General features: G+C 30.3%; 1 protein-coding gene across 2 annotated transcripts in view; it reads left to right on the top strand.

Annotated features, from left to right (window-relative positions):
* The window catches only part of LOC127711322 (all-trans-retinol 13,14-reductase-like), a 46,311-nt gene extending 37,806 nt beyond the window's left edge, over positions 1–8,505 (top strand). For both annotated transcript variants that reach the window (XM_052217318.1, XM_052217320.1), the window contains exons 10-12: positions 741–907; positions 3,588–3,747; positions 5,834–8,505. In XM_052217318.1, coding sequence (XP_052073278.1) covers positions 741–907; positions 3,588–3,747; positions 5,834–5,979 — 473 coding nt within the window. In that variant the 3' untranslated portion in view covers positions 5,980–8,505. The remainder of the gene's footprint in view (positions 1–740; positions 908–3,587; positions 3,748–5,833) is intronic.
* The last annotated feature ends 6,794 nt before the right edge of the window (positions 8,506–15,299 follow it).

Genomic DNA, 15,299 nt, shown 5'->3' with positions numbered 1-15,299 from the left:
GTGGAATAAACATACACACAGCAATATGCACAGAACTCAGTTTAAAAGAAGTCCTAGTCCGATTTTATAATAGGTACCAGAAGAAACTAAGCAAAATGACAATGATCATCATAAATTAACAAAGGACTACTAGCAGTTACTGACATACCAGCTCCAGGCCTCAATTAAACTGATCGAAAGATTATGTCTTCATCATATGAAAATCAACCACAATCCCTCCCGTTAGGGGTTCAGAATCATGCCATCATAAATTACATGAGAAGAACATAACCTGTATCGTGCCAACAACTTGTTTAAGAATAAATGTGTTTATTTCCATTGCAAAGACCCTTTGAGTGAATCTATATTAACTCCAAACAATGCAATCTTATATGACTTGACAACAGTATCGTAACTATATCCATGAGTCATAAATCTTTAAATAATAGTAAAGAGCTGATATCAAAGTTTTATTTCAATGCTGTTCTTGGGGCCTCTGTGGCAAATGGTCTAATTAGTTCATCTACAGTAATCACTACCCTGTCAACTCTGAGGTTGTGAGTTCACGTCTGCTCTTGGCGAGGTATATTTGATTGCCATCTGAATTGACAATGATTTCCAGTTTTCTTGTAGAAGGTTGTGATTCTCTCAAGGTACTTTCTCCACCAATATAAAACTTATGATTGGCCGCCATGATATAGCCAATACCATTAATTAAAAACAAACAAACAAACAAAGAACAAAAATTTCTTTGATTATAGGCAAGTCTAATCTGTTGATCATCACCATATGTCCTTATAAATGGTTTGATAGATGGGAAGACGAGAAGGTGAAGAAAAGAGGAGGTGAATATGAAGGACTGAAGAATGCAATCGGCAGACAAATGTTAAATCAAGTTTTACTGATGTTTCCTCAGCTAGAAGATAAGGTTTGTTATTGGAAAAAGGTTTAAAATATTTTCAGATTTTACCTCCTTGTTATTTTAGGTTACAAGGAAGTAATTATTTACATAGGCGACAATGGTAGCCTTTTTTGGTCCTGCTTTTTCACTATCAAAGATCCATAGAAAAAAATGTCGAATTCTGAATTATCAACACCTTTGGGTGTAATTGAAACTGCAAAACACATATGGTGCCGCAGCTTTTTTGATAGAAAAATTGCATTTTTTAAGGGTACTCAACGATTCCGGAATTTTCGAAATAGTATAAACGAAGAACACCCCTTGCTAAATTTGGCACAGAAAATGTTGCTCGTCACAGAGAGTTTTCTCTAAATTTCTCGCTATTTCTAAACCAATGGCCAACACTCATTTCTCACTATTTCAATTTTGATTTCTAATTACAAGGGCAGCAGAAAATAAATTTACTTCTACCTATTATCTTGGATGTAAAATCTAGGTGACGCCAGTCATCTTTATTTACTTCCTTTTAACCTATACTGACATATATTGAAATAAAATCGGACAATCTTTACATTAGTCGATTACTATATACTCCTGCTGCTAAAGTTCAAATTTTTTGATTAAAGGTACAATTTTTCACCTTTAAAAATGACTTTCTTTACAGGTACCCCCCTTTGCAGAAAACGTTGCTTTTTACAGACTTGGGACCATTGGCCAGCTTATTTTGACTGTTTGGCTATGTTTAAAACGAGGTGTTTGATTAATGAAGTTCAATTTAGGCCTATTAAAGACTTTAGGCTGATGATTTGATAACTGTGTCCAACTTATATGTCTTTATCACGAATATATGAACACCATTGCATAAGAGTCAAAATATTTTATGAAATAGACTATAAAAGTGCTGAAACTAAGAATTTATCATTGCTGTTATGTGTTTTATATGAATCGTGTGCAGAATATTCAATTCGACGATACTAAGGAGAAACATGTATTGCCTTTGATTTTTTACCTAATTTTAATATTTTAGGGGCATTTTGGCACATTTTGGCCATTAAAAATATAAAAATTTCGTTAACGTCAGCAAAAATAAGCCCCCCTTTTTTTAAATATGCATAAATACATGCAGTGTTATCGAGGATGAGGAGAAATGATTAAAGTCAGAGTCATTGACAGAAGTCTCGTTCTTACAGTAGGTTAATGAACCCTACCCCTTAGGCAGAAGAATAAAAAACAGTAAAAATTTGATATAGACTATAGTTTCTTGGCGATCAGCAATTTTCTTCTGATACAGTTTATCACTTAGTACCTTATTAATTTACCGATCCAATTTCTAAAATATCTCGAAAAATACAGTGATGCGCCAGAAATCGTTATTTCGCTTTAGGTTACAAGGAAGTAATTATTTACATAGGCGACAATGGTAGCCTTTTTTGGTCCTGCGTTTTCACTATCAAAGATCCATAGAAAAAAATGTCGAATTCTGAATTATCAACACCTTTGGGTGTAATTGAAACTGCAAAACACATATGGTGCCGCAGCTTTTTTGATAGAAAAATTGCATTTTTTAAGGGTACTCAACGGTTCTGGAATTTTCGAAATAGTATAAACGAAGAACACCCCTTGCTAAATTTGGCACAGAAAATGTTGCTCGTCACAGAGAGTTTTCTCTAAATTTCTCGCTATTTCTACACCAATGGCCAACACTCATTTCTCACTATTTCAATTTTGATTTCTAATTACAAGGGCAGCAGAAAATAAATTTACTTCTACCTATTATCTTGGATGTAAAATCTAGGTGACGCCAGTCATCTTTATTTACTTCCTTTTAACCTATAGTTACACACTGCCCATAAATAATACACTATGAAAAGTCTGAAAAGGGAGATAACTCAATAATCCTGTAAATTCTGTTGTAAATATAAGTAGGTTTTCTTTCTTGGTCAGGCTGTATGGGAAGAATTATTATCAATTACATGATGTATACTAATAAGTTAGTAAAAAATGTGTAGCTTTTTTTCTGGTGAATCACATTTTTCATAAATTGCATGACTGATATACAGAATGTTACTTAAAACAGAAAGGAAACAGATTTTCAGAATTACCTGATGTTTTTTGTGTTGCATCCCAAAGTTAATTGCTTTATTATTGTTTTTGTTTTTGTTTTTTCTAAACTGAAAGAGACATTTGCAACTTGTTATATAACAATATAACATTTTTATATAAATTTTATTGAAAAGTGAGACTAACAATTCAAGTAAATAACTTAGTACAACCATGAACAGCTATACATTATACAATTCCATATGTCATTCCCAGAAAGATAAATTACCTTTTGCTTTTCATTGAAATTTTATTAATTTAGTAAATGTTAACTTTGCCTTAAGTATATAGGAAACTTGAAATTCTGAGTTTTTGTTTTAAATGTTTCATTATAGTTGATTTAAGTGATAATTTGAAAATTAACATAAATGTATTTTCTCCAGATCATACTGATCAACTAACAATATTAACACATACTGACATGGTCCATTTATCATTACACAAACAAAACATTACCGTTATACTTAATGTTTATTTTAAAATATTGCCAATGACACAATCTTTTTTATTCATCATGTAAACTATATAAAATATATGTTGAACGCTCAAAGGACAATTTTCAATTAAAAGTGGCATTGACATATAAGATTTGATGTATATTTAATAGGTAGCATATACAGATGTGGGTTCACCTTTGAGTAACAAGTATTACCTGGGTTTTGATAAAGGTGAGATGTATGGACTTGACCACACACTCCAGAGGTTTTCACCTGAAGTATCTGTAGAACTACGAGCACAGACAGACATTCCAGGCTTGTTTCTTACTGGTAAATACAATTTGTGTATAATTTTTTTATTTTCACAGTGGGTATTTTTATTAGCCAAAATGTAAATGATAGTCCTTTGCTATGACCCTTTTGACAGTCAATGAATCCATCACATAAGTCAGATTAAAGCCCTGTGAACAATGTCCACTTGATTTGTCATTAATGTATAAAGCTAATAATTATTTATACAAGATTAATTTTTAAAACGTTTGAATTTGTTATATTCAGAAACTTTACAGAATATAAGCCTATTGTCTTCATCAGATTTTGAGCTGTTACAGTCAAATATAATCTTTTTAGTCCCCTACCGACGAAGTCGAGGTGGACTTTAGGTTTGCACTCCGTCTGTCTGTCTGTCTGTCAATCCGTCAGTCCGGCAAATCAGTTATCCCCACTTATTTTCTTTGTGCTTGAAGATGTTGATTTGAAATTTGGTGTATTTTTAATCATGACAAGTTACAGATCAAGTTCGAATTTTGTTCAGGTCTGATGATTTTGTGCAGAGTAATGGTCCTTGAACTTAGAAAATTGACTCAAATAATCAGTTTTCTGCATTTTTTTTGGTCATGCTTGAAGATATTGATTTGATGATTCGTATATAGTTTTATCATGACAAGTTACTGATCAAGTTCAAATTTTGTTCCGGTCTAATGATTTTGTGCAGAGTTATGGTCCTTGGACTTAGAAAATTCACTCAAACAATCAGTTTTCCTCACTTTTTTTCGTCATGCTTGAAGATATTGACTTGATATTTGTTATATAGTTTACACCATGACAAGTTATAGATCAAGTTAGCATTTTGTTCCAGTACAATGAATTTTTAACCGGTAGGGGACTATGTATTGCCAGGCAATACTCACAGAATGCTTGTTCAGCATTAACTTGACACTATAAATTAAAAAATTCTGGAATCTGGGATTTAAAAAAAAAATGAAAATTTCTTAAAATCAATATAGGTCATTCTATGAGGCATTATAAAATGAGAATGTCATATTTGTTCTCAGCAACTTGTCTTTATGATATTGGCTCTGAAACATTTTAAATATGGTAAATAATGTCAATTATTTTGATTAATGCAAAAATAAATGACCTTATGAAAATTTTTATAATGAAAATTCCCATTATAGTTATTGCAAATAATATATTACAACAGGTGCATTAAATAGCATTGCTGAATCTCAGATTATAGTCAATTGAGGAAGATTAGCAATTAATAATGCACATTAAATTACACATTATCTTAAGGATTTTTTTATAGCTTTATTTGAGAAAGCAGTTATAACAACAACACTTTAGGGACTGTTGCAGTAATTTAATGAGATCGACATGTTTCTGTGCCTAGGGCACTGTTATCAGGATAAAAACCATAGAAAGTGAAAGTAGGTATGGAAGTAAACTTTAACAAAAATGCTGAATAAAATGTGTATGTCATTAACAGACTGACAGAATAATATCAACTAAACATTTTAATCTTAATGAGATTCACATTTTTTCAACATTTTTGTCAAAGTTTACTTCCTATTGTTTTTATCTTAATGATGGTGCCCTAGGCACCGAAACATGTCAATCTCATTTGTTGTAAGTAAATTTTTATTAAGTACAATAAAGTCAAGTTTACTTCTTTGAACCATGAAATCAATGTTACCATTGTTTACAACCTATTGCAAGAACAGCAGTCATGTTAGCCAATAAAATCATGCAACATGTATCAAGATTGCATGTAGAAGCAGTTTGACCAGGTCGTTTCTATATTTTTAATAGCTACTGATGGGTTCAAATTTCTGAGAAAATTCAGAAATTATTGCAAAGGATTTTATTAATGTGAATAATGTGACTGGGTGAGTATCGCAATAATAAGAACTCACATTCTGATAACTGATTCATATACCTGTATGCAGATTTTCCTGAAACTGCAATAATCAATCTTGCATTTTTTTTCCATTTTTCAAAACTCGCAATGATAAATGCATGCAATAATTTCTGAATTTACAGTAGCAAATGTTACTTCTATTTTTAAATTACACATTCAAATAATTAAACTGTAACATGTTGGATAATGCTTTAAACCTGAATTGTTTTTATACAGGTCAGGATATATCAACCTGTGGTTTCACTGGTGCTATGTTTGGTGGTATGTTCTGTGCTGGTGCTGTCTTAAATAGAAAACTCCACAACGACCTGGAAACTCTAGTTACGGAGATCAGGAAGACCAATCAAACCAAGAAAGAGTAACTTTGTAACCAACTCAAAAATCAAATCTGTGATTTAATTTAGGGTATTTTATACTTTGTTTCCTTAGTAAATGTAATAGGTTCTTTTATAAAGATATGACTATGTAGAAAAATTATGAATGTAAATTTAAATACCGCTGTTTATAATGATTAAGTTTATTTATGTTTTAATATATTGATTATTACCAGTATGGTGTTTACATATCTTTCTATGTTGTTCTATGTAATAATTTATTCCGTAATGATCTCAGCTATTCAGTTATCATAAAGGATGTTCCAGTTAAGTTTTATTAACCAACTTTTTGTTTCCTTTTCAAAGGAATTTGAAAGAATATTTTGTTTTAGCAGAAGGAGATTGTTGATGTCTTAAATTATTATGAAGAATAAGTTTTGAAATAATGACTAATAGTTGTTATTCTCAATTTTTGGGAATTTTAATTTGTTAGATTACCATGAATGGTTTTAGTAGAACAATTTTTAGTTAGTAATTTGTCAAATACAAGGGAGGTAACAAATTCATTCCAAGAATAAAATGTCCAATGAAATGATATATTCTCTGTATCAGATTTTGTTATCAAATTTACTATATTTAAAGTACTTATACTATACCAACCAAGAATCTGTACCATGAATTGAATATTTCATCCTTATATAAGGTTGTACTTAATTTATTTTTAAAGCTTTTTTTATAATCACACTATTTTCTGTCAAGTTGCAAAATCTTAATCAAGTAAAGGATTTATGGATTTTGGGTCAGTCTATTCTTGCCATAAAATATGAAATATTCTAAACATTACATTACACATTGTGTTATTTTCATATAGGGTTCCATGAAATAAGAATACACAATTTATGCCAAGTTAATTATTCCTTATTTGGATAGTGATTCTTTTTTTTCATGTTTTAATGTCCTTAGAATAAAAATTATCAATAGACACCAATATATTGTATTTTAATGAGTGGTTCTTGACACAATAAATCTGACCAGAAAACTACTTGTAAGTCATGAACATTTTGGTACAACTTACAATCAATTCTAGTCTTAACATTTTTCATGAATATTGTCTGTCAGAGAACCTTGGATATTCTTGAGACCACCCTTAGAGCATGTAATAAACAGATGTAGAGTTTAATTTGAATATTTTCATGTTAAAAATGAAGTACTTTTTTTATTTACTGCATTTTTTCATGATTTGAAAATAAACAATATGTGCATTGTTGATTTTTAATATTCCTAAAAAAAATATTATAATGATTTTATAGTCCTCTAAAACTTATATGTACATCAACTTTAGGTATATTGAATCTTAAGCAAGTTTATCACTTTTTGGAGAATTGAAGTTCAAAGTTATTTCTCCTTCATTTCATTATCAAAATCCATGTATTTTTCAGATTTTCAGATGGTGCAAAAACTTATGATTTTTAATATGTAAAATATATATTATTTGAGTCAGTTATATTGTGAAAGTCCTTCTTATCTGTGGAATTAATTGATCAATACATTTTGTTTTACACTTTTCCACAATGAGAGGGTTTAATAATTCTTTATGTTTCATTTACGAAAACTATGTAGATTAAGTGCATTTGTATCAATAATGCTGTTTTTGTATGTGGCTGTGAAGTCACAACTTCCCTGATTTGTATTTTACAGCAAATTTTCTGTTAAGCACTTTCTTAAGTGACATGCTAGAATCCAGGAAATATAAAAAATAAACAAAACATAAATCATTTCTTCACTCCATTGAAATCAAAATCCACCTTTAATTATAGTTTAATGTGTGAACTGTTGTAGTTAATTTTTGAAGACCTCTAAGTAAATGAGAAGAATAAGTACAGCAATAAAAGTGGTGTTCCTTTGACATGTTGATTTTTCCAAAGTTTTTAATGAGATTTAATGTCTTGTTGAAATCCACCCATATCCAATCTGGGGAAAAAGTTCCTTGTAATAACTTTTCTTCAATTTTAATACCGAAAAAAACTACATTCAAATAGGAACTTAAAAAAATCATAAACAGTTTTTTTTTACTAAATTATAATGACTTTACATTGAATATTCATAAGATTCAGTAATGATGATTGGCCAAGGAATTCCAAAACCTATATTTTATTTCTGTGTAAAATGCAACTGCACATGCTTTCCATAAAACAATGCATAGAAAAACTAAACAACAGGCTTGTTTTAACTAGTAATTTCATGGTTGTGACATTTTTGAAGGAAATTGGAAATTTGCAATGGTCAGTTTAGATGGAGTTTCTTAATTAAATTTAGCTACCATTATAAGTGATATTTACCTAAATTGATATTTTTGTATTAAGTTCTTTAGATAGTTATGAAAAAAGTCCATGACAAGTGATACAAATATAGATTTATTTGAATTGTGTTTTTTCAGGTATAAAACATTTGTTTAGCATAGTGAGTTCTTGTGTTCCTATTATTATGCTATATTTGCTCAGTTATATTAAGTCTCAGTGGGCATTAAATTAAAGTGATTCAAAACTTACCAATAAATATAATTTGCACAAATGATTTTTTTAGTTCTTTTTAAAATGTTATAATTACTTGGAACCATTAGCTGTCTTTCTTTTGTCTTCCATTCATAGAGGATCCTCTTTGGTCGAGTGGTCTGACATTGTGAGTTGAAACCCTGCTTGTGGCAAGGTTAGTTTAACTCTGATCTTAATTGACTAGGATTGCCAATGATAAAGCAAAAGAGTACTGAAAGTGGTGTTGAAACAATAACTAACAATCAATCAATCCATTCATAAATTTTCATATTTTCATTTTCTCCTCTGAAATCACTGGTCCAGTCAAAACTGGACTTGAGATAAAATTATCTTGTTATTCAAGGCCTACTTTGATTCGTCCAACTCGGGTAACCTGAGTTACTCGAGTTGCAATCGAAGTACCCGAGTATTATCATTTTACAACCCTCGAGTTAACTCGATATCAATCCTGCCCCTGACCAGGTTTAATCGAGTCGAGTTAAACGGCAAGATGGCGACGAAAGAGACGTGAGTGCTTTTCAAAAATATAATTTTTACGATTTAGACGGATTTTAGCCATTTTATGTGACAAAATAGAAGTTTTAAGTGTTCAATTACAATAGTCACATTAAAACACCACAATATATATCTATTGTATTACATCAATGTCCATCAATTGTAAATATTGGCTAAAATATACACATGTGTACCTCCGTTATACTTTTCAGAGGGGGGCAAGGTGACGTTTACTGTTCTTGTGTTCTGGGTGTTTTTTATTCATTGTTATCGGCTATTGTGAATATTTTTTTAGCTGTTAACTGTTATTGTCAAAATCAGTTCACTGTTCTGCTCTTATGAGGACACCCTTTGTTACAGTCTCCTCTGCAAAGTTTTGTATACGTGGGACAGGGTCCCTGGGCAACGAGGTTGTCAATAATTGTATTAAGATTTGGTTAAAGTCAATTATATACTGAATTACCATCGTTTGTTCATCATCACTAAAAATATGGTTTAGTATCGTAAATTCATCCATGTTGTTAAGGTAAACAATGGACCTCCAGTAACTCTCCACCAGAGTTTTTGATTCGATTGATACACGCTCTTGACGCATGCGCAATCAAACCTAAAAATTTAACCCGAGTTGGGCGAATCGAAGTAGGCCCAAGTGATCAGTCATCCCCAATCACCATCCAAAATAGCTACTAATCAAATTGTTTTCAAAAGTTGATTTTTTCATAATTTGAAATATAAGTCCCAAATGTAATCCAAGTTGACCATAGGTATATAATTAAATGAGACAATTTCATTTCTTCTTCAAAATTTTCTCTAGTAAATGATCCTAAAATAGGAAAGAATAATTCTTGGATGATCTAGGTTCATATTTGTAGAGTGTAGACCCTACTGCCATGCATCAACAGGCTTTTAGCCAGGATGTTCTTAAGGCAGGTTATATGGGGTCACAAGGCTGAATTTTAATGGTCAAACTTCAATCTGAATCTAAATCTTAAATAACTTTGTTTTCAGGGGAGGGTGGGGGACTGATTGTTAAAAACCACACTGTCTATGGATTTGACAATTATTTAAAATTTAAAAATAATGATGAGGTGGTTAATCCAATTGAGCAGTTAACAATAAAAATTCAAAACTGGTGTCTTTACAAGTATGTATTTACTGAACCTGACAAAAGTTATTAGATTATCATAGAAATTCATGGAAAATAAATTTGAAAATCCTGGGCCAGTATTCAATTGGTAGCAGATCAAAATGATTGATATTGGTTCCTTGCAACTTCTAGTCTTATCCTCATCCAGAATTTTAATTTTTTTATGCCCCAATCGCTCCTCTTTCACAGGTTTGCTGAAAAATGACTACGTTACATTTACCAAGTTTGGGGAAATTAAACAATTCCATAATAGCAGGTGCCGTCTTCAACATATGTGCAATCTTCCTGTGAAGTTTCAGGGATCTGGGTTGAAAATTGTAGAAGTTGTTTACACAAATTAGGTACCCACCTTTCCCCAACTGCCCACCCGCCCAACATCACCATACTATAAGTTGTTTTTGTACTTTGACCAGCCACCACAAACTCAAAATCTAAAGGAAGCTCTCTTCCATAAAAATTTCATTAAATTTTAATCCAAACACTTCTGCTTTTGTATGACGTTTGGACAGATGAATAGAGGTATACCATAATACATCAGGTGTTTGACAGGCATATAAAAATGTCAAAGTCCCTTAGCCACAACAAAAAAGGTTGGTGTAGTATTGTTTACTTCACATGATGACAAATAATCTTACTAAATATAAAAGCTTTATGTCAAAAGGTCACAGAACAGTTATGCTCACAGAGTGTGACTGTGTTACAAAAATATATATAAAAAAAAAGGATCAAAGTCCCATAACTCCAACAAAAAATGTCAAATCCAAATGACAATACACTAAGGTAAAGAGAATAAGATGACAAATATTCATACCAAGTACAAATGAAGTAAGAAGCTTTTGGGCAAATGGTCTCTGAGTATAAGTATGTTTCAGAGAGATGAAGAGATAGACACCACAAAGAATTCACCACAGCAAGTAAGGTGTGGACAAAAAAAAAGAACATAATTTTACATTACATTTTGCAAATAAATAAAGATTCTATTAAGTATTTCTTTTTAATTCAACATGAATGGTATTCTTAGTAACAATGACCTGATATGAAAACTAACAAACAAACAAAAACGAAAAACAAAGAAAGTTTTCACAAAATTTATAAACAAAGAATACAACAAAATAAGACAATATTAAATCATAACATCACAGGTAAGTCTTATATTATTTAACAAGAATAAAATAAAAGCCAAAGCAACATAATCACAATCATCAGATTCATAATCAAAATGATTCTTAAAAAAAAGATTGTTCATAAACAATTTAACATGTAACATTCCTGAACAATCAGCATTAATTTTGTCAAGCTAGTAATGATCTTGGGCTGTTTCCTTGAAATCAATTTTTCAGAAGTCAATTATTTACAATGATTTCTGAAAATATAAATTAAGCACTTTAATTTGAACAAAGGCCCTTTTCTCCCAATACCGTTATATAACCTTATATAGAAATTATATACTTATGAATTATCACTTATATTTGTTAATGTTTCATTATTTTATTTCTCAAGAACCTTTGTGTGACTCAGGTAAAATGTTTAAATTTTTTTGTTAAAAAAAATAGGTAAACTACATGAGTGTCTGACAGTTTATCAAGAATTACATTCCAGCTCCTTTATTCTACCAGGGTCTGAGCCCGATCACCCTAGCTTGAGTTTCTTTGTTCTGCATGCTTTCCTTTGTTCTGTAACATTTTGGCGGAAATGACAAATTCACAATAAATTTATGTAGAAATATCCAGTGTCTATGCTGGGAATCTACTCAAGACCTTTAGCATATAGACCCACGATTCATACCCCTACACCAGGATGACTGGATATAAACTCTTTGTTAATTTAACATATTTAAACATTGTCTTCGGGGCTCATAAAGGGTATATACTATATAGTAATATATAAAGTATATTCTAATGATTGTGTGGCATTCTAAACTAGATGTTATAAAGCGTAAATTTTTTTTATATAATCTAGAATAGCTGGGATGTAAAAAAGTTATCCCATTCGGACTTGGTGTGTTAGTGTAAGATCACCCTCCAGCCTCCTGGGTGATCTTACACTGACACATCGAGTCCTCATGGGATAACTAATACATAAGCACATGAATTTTTAGATAATTATATAATAGAAACATTATTTTAGCTAATAGTACTGTGCTACCAATTTTTCCTCATGTCACACTGGTCATCCTGGTCAGCTGTCTAACCACTATTGAACACAGCTAGCATTAACACTAAATGACCTTAATTGAGATTCTTACATAATGAGTTGAGAATTTTGACCATATAAGTATGGATTTCCTAATATTATCTAACTAATTCAAATGGATTTCTAATAAATCATATACAAAATGTACCCTGTCCAATAATATACAAAGGAATGATCAACAATCAATAACAACTTATAGTAAAAATAATAATAACAAATGCCATGTGTAGTCTGATAATAAAAATCATCAATAAAGTAAATGATTGGTAAAATAATTGTCTTTAGAACATACATGTACATGTAGCATATTTATGCAGATTAAAGAACTGTTGATTCATTTACTTTTATTGGTACTAAATTTTCGTGAATTGAGGAAAAAATGAATTTCCTAGAAACTTGTCTCAATTTTTTTAAAAATTTGGCATATTATATTTGGATAGGAAATTTATATTTTGTTGAACATTTGATTTCCTGGTTGACCTTGATCCACGAAATTCAAAAAATGTGATACCCCTAAAATAATAATGAATACACAGTATTCAACATAGAAATACCAAATACTTCATATATATGTGAGGCATTTTTTTAAAAGAACTAGTCTATAACATTAAATGCATGTTTAACAATTTTATAGTTTGCAGTCTTTATCAAGATAATATCCAAAAACATCAAAAGTTTAAAAAAAAATAATAAAGGGGAGTAACTCTTGTATGGAGCCAATTAATGTTTTCCGTCATATTTGCATTTTTGTTGATCTTGTACTGCTGGTCACTTTTGCTGTAGAAGACAATAGCTCACATGGACAATAATGCCAGATGAGCTAAAAAATTTATAATTTTTTATTTATACTAGTTATCATATACTTCTTTTAGCTGCAACCTACAAGAAAATGTGTAGCTGTGTTCAGTGGAAATTAAAGAGAATTATTTAATTGCTCAAATTGATGCTGAAGATTCTTGATCTTGCAATAACAGTTAGAGTTTCACTGTAAATTTTTTGAGCTCATTGTCAAATACCTTCCCTGCTCAAGCATATTTTTATCATGACATTTTTGAATTGGCTGTGAAATTCAGACAGTTTCCTTTGTATTGTCTACCTGCTGGTTTTCTGATCAGATAATTTTTTTAAATACAATACCAGTTCCTTTCAATACAGGTGTTATAAGATTGAGAATTATTCAATTGTGAAATTGTTTAACCTCTGGAGTTCACATGTTTAATCTTTCTACAGCTTTCAAAACTACAAAAATATAAAACAAAGATAACAAGATTTGAAAGGCTATAACAATTATATTATAACACCTCTGAGAAAACCCAATTATCTGTGTCTTTAAATTTTTAAATGTACATTATTATGCAAGAGAATCTAGTGACATAAAAGCTATTTATTGAGTTACCTTTGTTTTATCTAGTGCAATTCAAAATACAATGTACATTCTTTAAGAGCAAAAAGCAATTTTAACACTATAAATGTAGCTTATAATTTTCAAAAACATGATGTATACCAGTACATGTAGTTATGTAAATGAAAAAAACATATATATTCATACAGAAATTCTAACTCTTCCATGAACATGATGAATACATGTACTATCAATCTAAATAAAACAAGCACTTAGGAATTAAACTAAATCGTATACTAATTATACATACATTTATAACTTTGCTGTCTTTTATACCTTTAGGATGTGCAAAGCATAATTTGTGTTTTGTACTAAATGATTAAAAAATTCGTAAGGGTTCCGCGGAACCCAGTGTCTCGCCTACTTTTGCTGTTAATCGCAGGCTCAACAAAAATGAGGAAAAAAATAAATAAAAATATTCCTCTCTATACTATCTTTTGATTGTAAGTAGCTTCTGTCCAAGTTTGGTAAAAATCCAGGATAGTTTATGAATCTAATAAATGTTTTAAAAACTTAAACTGCAAACTGTATGTAATGTTAACTGGAAGAAAAACAAAGTCCATTTATAAGTAAAATACGGAAAAAATCAAACAAAATTTTAACAAAATTTCCTTCTAGATACTAGCTTTTAATCATAAACAAGCTTCTGTCCAAGTTTGGTACAAATCCAGGATAGTTTAAGAAAGTTGTTAAAATTTTAAAAACTTTAACCACTGAGTGAATGTAATGTTAACTGGTAGAAAAACTAAGTCCATTTATAAGTAAAATACGGAAAAAATTGATTTTTTTTTTTACAAAATTTACTTCTGGATACTATCTTATGATCATAAACAAGCTTCTTTCCATGTTTGGTAGAAATCCAGGATAGTTTAAGAAAGTTATTAAAATTTCAAAAACTTTAACCACAGAGTGAATGTAATGTTTCTTGGCAGAAAAACTAAGTCCATTTATAAGTAAAATACGGAAAAAATTGATTTTTTTTTTTACAAAATTTACTTCTGGATACTATCTTATGATCATAAACAAGCTTCTTTCCAAGTTTGGTAGAAATCCAGGATAGTTTAAGAAAGTTATTAAAATTTCAAAAACTTTAACCACAGAGTGAATGTAATGTTTCTTGGCAGAAAAACTAAGTCCATTTATAAGTAAAATACGGAAAAAATGGAATTTTTTTTTTACAAAATTTACTTTTGAATATTATCTTATGATCATAAACAAGCTTCTGTCAAAGTTTGGTAGAAATCCAGGATAGTTTTAGAAAGTTATTAAAATTTCAAAAACTTTAACCACAGAGTGAATATTTGTGGACGCCGCCGACGACAACGACGACGCCGACGGAATGTAGGATCGCTATGTCTCGCTTTTTCGACAAAAGTCGAAGGCTCGACAAAAACCATGCATACTTTCAAATGCTTCTTTAAACATGGTTAACATAATAGACAATAAGGGTACAAAAATAAAGAATATAGAAAAATGGCATAAAATTTAAAGAATAGAGAATTATGTGGTACTTAAATATAAAGAATAGATAATACTGGCCAACAATTAAATAAATAAAGAATAGACAAAAAATACCCCC

Source organism: Mytilus californianus, unplaced genomic scaffold (assembly GCF_021869535.1).
Source record: "Mytilus californianus isolate M0D057914Y unplaced genomic scaffold, xbMytCali1.0.p SCAF_8, whole genome shotgun sequence".
NCBI lineage: Eukaryota > Metazoa > Mollusca > Bivalvia > Mytilida > Mytilidae > Mytilus > Mytilus californianus.
The sequence above is the reverse complement of the archived record's forward strand: the minus strand, read 5'-3'. Positions and strand labels throughout refer to the sequence as shown.